Source organism: Muscardinus avellanarius (assembly GCF_963383645.1).
Source record: "Muscardinus avellanarius genome assembly, chromosome: X".
Lineage (NCBI taxonomy): Eukaryota > Metazoa > Chordata > Mammalia > Rodentia > Gliridae > Muscardinus > Muscardinus avellanarius.
The window spans coordinates 101939083-101945387 of NC_137792.1; the positions used below are offsets into that span (position 1 = coordinate 101939083).

The 6305-nt window shown below is 41.0% G+C and overlaps 1 protein-coding gene across 1 annotated transcript; it reads left to right on the forward strand.

Moving 5' to 3' along the window:
- Nucleotides 1-1691: 1691 nt before the first annotated feature.
- Nucleotides 1692-2297, forward strand: RAB9B (RAB9B, member RAS oncogene family; the record flags this gene model as incomplete). Its single annotated transcript, XM_080718420.1, has 1 exon — nt 1692-2297. One exon carries the CDS (start codon nt 1692-1694, stop codon nt 2295-2297), a length of 606 nt encoding a protein of 201 aa, XP_080574546.1.
- Nucleotides 2298-6305: the final 4008 nt, after the last annotated feature.

Below are 6305 nucleotides of genomic sequence, written 5' to 3' on the forward strand. Positions count from 1 at the left end.
TCTTAAAATGAACATTTATAAATATATATAGTTAGTACGCATGTATTCAAAAATAATTTTAGGACTACTGGGTTTTTAAATTGCATTTTAAACATGTGTTCTTCCTGAAGCTCTTTTGCATGTACTCTTTTGATTAGGGATTAGTTTTCATCCCTTTGAGGCTCTTGCATAAATATTACTCAATTAACATCAGCATTGTTGAGTTACAACAGTGGACCTAGTGTGAAATTATCTGACAGAATATAGCAAAAGGTACTTATTTGATAAACATTTGATCTTTTTATTTTAAGATGTATTTTTAAGATGTATTCTAGGTATTCCACATGTAGACATTTTGCGGAGGTAACAAGAAAGGTACTGTAAAATTATTAGCAGTTAATATTTTACCATGATTTTTCATGTTGTTACTATGGAATTAGAACCTAAATCTAGCTGGACGTGGTGGCACACGCTTGTAATCCCTGCGCTTGGGAGGCAGAGACAGGAGGATCGCGCAGGTTCGAAGCCAGCCTCGCTGGCTTAAGAGACTGTTTCCAAATAAAAATATAAAATAGGTCTGGGAGTGTAGCCTGGAGGTAGAAGGGTTCCGTCCCCAGTACCACACACACACACACACACAAAAACCTAAATATAAAAATAATAAGGTATTTAAGATTTTCTTGTTGAGCAGGTGGCACATGCCTGTAATCTCAATACTTGGGAGGCTGAGACAGGAAGATTGCAGTTTCAAGGACAGCCTCAGAAATTTAGTGAGACTCTCAGAAACCTAGCGAGACCTTATTTTGAAAATAAAAGATAAAATAGAGAGGAATGGAGGTGTAGCTGGCAGGTAGAATGCCTCTGGGTTCAATACCCATAATGCAGAGGGAGAGAGGGAGAGGGAGAGGGGAAGAGAAAGAGAGGGAGAGAGAGAGAGAGAGAGAGAGAGAGAGAGAGAGAGAGAGAGAGAGAGAGAGAGAGAGAGAGATTTTCTTCCTTGGTAATACCCTTTATATTGGTATCAATCATCTATCATCAACTTAAGTACCATTGTTCCATGAAGAAAAATTAACGAAAAGATCCATTGCTTATGAGAGTATAGATAGCAATGCAAGTACCATGGGTGAAATGCCTCAAGAAACTTGACATTTTTCTCTCCTCCATATTCCACGCTCCAGTCTAATTCTGCTCCAGACCTCTACTGACAGAATCAAGAATCCAGCTTATCTAGTCCCCTTTCTCCTCAATAATTCTTGGGTCCTGCAGGAGCTGACTTCAAACCCCAAATCAACTTCATGCTATTTGCCTCTTATTTGGAACTCTTCAAACTGGAAGCTAATATGGCCACACATTTGAGCAGCTTTCCCCTTCTAGGCTCTCTCCCCTAGAACAGGGGCAGAGCTGAACCAAATTACAGGACCATCTGTTAGTTGGTTTACTCATGGCACTTGGCCATTTTCCTGGCACAGGCAATAAACCTCAAAAAAAAAAAAAAAAACCAAGACCTATTTTCTCCCTTATACAAAAAGAGTTTTATTTCTTCAGCTGTTCTGTATCTATTAGTGAGTGGGAATCAAGAGATGCTAGCTGAGATTCAGGGAAATCTACCCTAAAGTCGATTTCAGTTTCAGGTTTAACTGTTTCTCCTTTGCCTTTTCATTTATTTTCAGGTTCTCTTGGTTGCAAACTCTTCCCTGTCTGGTGCTGCAACAATGAGTGGGAAATCCCTGCTCTTAAAGGTCATTCTCTTGGGAGATGGTGGAGTGGGGAAAAGTTCCCTTATGAACCGTTATGTTACCAATAAGTTTGACTCCCAAGCCTTTCACACCATAGGGGTAGAATTTTTAAATCGTGATCTGGAGGTAGATGGACGCTTTGTGACTCTCCAGATCTGGGACACTGCAGGGCAAGAACGCTTCAAGAGCCTTAGAACACCCTTCTACAGGGGAGCTGACTGCTGCCTCTTGACCTTCAGCGTGGATGACCGGCAGAGCTTCGAGAACCTGGGTAACTGGCAAAAAGAATTCATCTATTATGCGGATGTAAAGGACCCTGAGCACTTCCCCTTTGTAGTTCTGGGTAATAAGGTAGACAAAGAGGATAGGCAAGTGACTACTGAGGAGGCACAAGCTTGGTGCATGGAGAATGGGGATTACCCGTATTTAGAAACAAGTGCCAAAGATGATACTAATGTGACAGTGGCCTTTGAAGAAGCTGTCAGACAGGTGTTGGCTGTAGAGGAACAGCTGGAGCATTGCATGTTAGGTCACACCATTGACCTGAACAGTAGCTCCAAAACAAGTTCTTCATGCTGTTAAAAACAGGGAGCCTCAGCCGGGCGCGGTGGCGCACGCCTGTAATCCCAGTACTTGGGAGGCTGAGACAGGACGATCACGGGTTCGTGGACAGCCTCAGCAACTTAGTGAGACCCTCAGAAATTTAGTGAGACCCTGTTTCAAAATTTTAAAAATTAATTAATTAAAAGGGCTGGGGTGTCGCTCGGAGGTGGAATGCCCCTGGGTTCAATCCCTGGCACCAAAAATAAATAAATAAATAAATAAATAAATAAATAAATAAAAGTTGGGAGTGTCTAAAAAGTGTACCCTATATCGGTCAGTCAGTAGTATAAGAATTACCGTGTCCCTCTAAGAATGTGTGCGTGCACACACGAGAGGGTAAGAGATAAGGTTCTGATTGGGCATCAGAGCCTTTTAAATTGAACTTGTAGAATGTTAAAAAAAAAAGCTTTATTGAGCCAACTATATTTCACGTGATTTCTGCTATTTTCCCTTCTTGTGTGTCTCGGGACATTTCAGAAAGTTTTGGTCCTGAGAGCTGTAACCATGTTTTTAAACCATGGGTGATTCCTAGAACCCAGTCGCATGAAGGAGTTTAAGAGCTACAGCTGTCCCTTAAAGTGTTCAACTAACTGACTAGCACATGTCACCGTCAGCCTCTTGCCAAGTCGTTTCTTACATTTCTGCCAAAGGGAAACAAATAAGACTCTGAACTGTGTTATAATAAAAATGAGAACACAAACAAGGATTTTAAAGCTTGAATTAGAAAGAGATCGTGACAATTGGGAATGTAAAAGTATAATGGTGTACACTGACTTCTTTCAATACGTATGCTTTGCTCTCATCTGAGCTTTTCGAAAAATACCATCTCCATAAGAGATACTCTAATGACGCTGAGAACCGATTAGAATCCCTGTATTTGAAGTCACAGAATACTAGTGACTGGGTCATGCGTAAATATGCCAGGCACCCTTGCAAATACATGGTTGGTTTGCTTTTTCTTCCTAAGTCTACAGTCGCTGTGTAGAGATGTTGCTTCTCTGACAACCTCTTATCAATATAGCAGTGCTGCTTAGCATATGACTGGGTGCAGTGCTCTCTGCTTACAATTTAGATAGCCCTTTGGTCTGCCACACTGGCTCATAGAGAAGGCTTCAGGAAAGATTGGAGGATATTCTCACAAGGTTCCTTGACTCAAATTATTCATTGTCGGAAAAGGAACTGTTTTCTCGTATGTTGCACGGATGTTTATCCAGCCAAACTAGGACATTAAAAGTGACAAAAGAGAAGATTTTTAACTTTGTGTTGGAATGAATTTCTCATAATTAGAGTTGTCCAACAGTAGAACAGACTGCCTTAATAGTGATCTCCCTTCCGGTGGAAAGATTCACTGGGTGATTATCTGTTAAAATGCTATGAAAAGAATTTCTAGACCGGCTACATGTTTAGTATAAGGTCCCTTCCAGCTCTGTGAATTTATAAACTATGTCAGTGCCATGTTAAGATTAGATATGTCTGAAGATAACAGCTGAGACTAAGGAGAAGGACGTTAAAAATTCTCAAACCATTCTGTGGTCAGCCTTTAACAGGACTATGTACCTCTTCCTTTTGCTTTTGCATGGTGGCAGGAACAATCCTTAAGCTCTGATATAAACATCCAAAAAGAGTCCATGCTAAAACCAAAAACGAACTGGGTGTGATGGTGCACATCTGTAATCCCAGTACTTGGGAGGCTGAGACAGGATCGAAGGTTTGAGGCCAGCCTCAGCAACTTAGCGAGACCCTGTTTCAAAAATAAAAAGGGCTAGGGGTGGAGCTCGGAGGTAGAATGCCCGTGGGTTCGATCCTGAGTAACCAAATAAGTAAATCAGTGCATGAAAAGAAAAATGGTTTGACAATTTTCGATTCATATGACAGCCAAGTGTGTATATTATGACTGAGCCATCTGAATAGTGGTTGATCTGCTCATACTGCATAGTTTTTAACCTATACTTAAAAAGAACCATGATAGAATTGTGACCCAGTGTAGTGAGGGACAGTTAGAAACGCCTCCCCGAAGAGATCTAGGCCTAGGAAGGAATGGGAGCTTTCACAGGAATCCAGCCTAGAACTCTCCATTGTAGCCACATATGGAATCAGCCTTACAAGTGGAACCTTATGTGCTTTATGAGCTCTGGGACATTTTGGCCACATAGACAAGAAAAGGACAGTATTTCAACTCAGTCATGCTCAATATTCCCAATTAAGACATTGTCTTGATCCCGTTGTTTAATCACTTTTGATGCTACAAGTTAAAGCCAGAACCGGGATTCCACAGCTCTTAAGCATTGGTTCCTATCCTGCCGATGCCTATAGCCAGCCGCACTGTTTTCCAAGTTCTCCGATCATTTTGCTATGATTATGTTAGGGTGAAAATCTGTGTGTAAGAACTGTTAAATGCTAATTGTTTTTAAGTGCATGAGACCTGGGGCCTTCTCTTTCTACTTGCACTCTGCTTATAATAGTTCCTATTTGTAGATCTCAGGCCTTCGTAAAGACCTCCATCAACTCACAAAAGTCCTTGTCTCTTAGGGTGACATGTGATCATTTGAGTATTTAAATCATAGGTATCCTGTCCATCCAAGACAAGTGTTAATTTTATCAGCAGGTCAGCTGAAGCCCCTTTCTTCTTAGCCATACCATTTTTTTCTGCCAAACACTACACAATATCTTAATGAAAGCACTTTCATTAATTGACAAAAACAGTGGCATTTGGGTGAGTCACATTCAGTGGATACTGACATACAGTCAGTCTGGGAAAGATTACAAACACCAAAGGCTGAAATCTGTGAGTACCAGGAACTGTGCACATAGGTTTAGAAATTGACTGTGTACCCTAGAACGTGCAGTGCAATATTTTCAATAGGTGTTTTTTTTAATGAGCACTAGATTTTGGAATAATATATTTCTAACTAGAAGTATAGTGTTTTTCAATGGTCCATTAAAACATCATACAAACTATTTATTAAGTTTATGGTCATGTATTGGCTAACTTTCATGAGGCCTCAGATTCCATATGTCTTCAGTGGATTGACGAATTGCAGGTTTATTTGTGCCTGCCTCGGCCATCTTGACTTTATCCTGAGGTATTCCACAATCCTCTTGTTGCAGGTGCTGCTAAAACAAAAATCTTAAAATTGTGTATCAGATATTTTCTTTCCACTGTAAAAATTCATCTGTGTTAAAGTGAATAAAAAGTGCATTTTAAATAACCAGCACACTTTTGTTTTTCCCCTCTCTTTGTTATTTTGGGCCATTGGGTGTGGCGCACAGTACTTGTCAATCTAGCCGCTCTTTCAGGGGACGCCCGATGTGGCCTCTGGATCATATTTCATGTATCACATCAACACTCCTACCTAGTACGCAGGAGGAAGACACTGTTGCACGGATTGGGAACAAACTCAAAGGATGGTGGTGGTGAGATTCCTTTTATTTTATGCCAATTAAAAATGCATGAAGAGCCAGGTGTGGTGGTGCACGCATGCAATCCCAGTACTTGGGAGGCTGAGATAGGAGGATCTCAGGTTTGAGGACAGCCTCAGCAACACGAGGCCCTCCACAATGTAGTGAGACCCTGTTTCAAAAGAAACGATTTAAAAAATAGGGCTGTGGGTATAGCTCAGACGTAGAATGCCCCTGGATTCAAATCTCAGACACACACACACACACACACACACACACACACAATGCATGAAAAGTATTGGGACTAGAGATTGGATCTTAACTATTTCTTTATTATAATTTTTCCCTCTCTTTTCTTCATACAGGGGAAATGAATCACCCAGTGGCATTCTACCTCTAAGCTACACCACGAGCCCCTTTATTTTTTATTTTGAAACAGGGTCTTAGCCTGGTGTGGTGACACAAGCCTATAATCACAGGACATGAGAAGCTGAGACAGGAGGACTGCAGGTTTGAGGACAGTCTCAGCAAAGTGACTTAGTGAGACACTATTTCAAAACAAAAAATAAAAGTGGGCTGAGGTTGGAG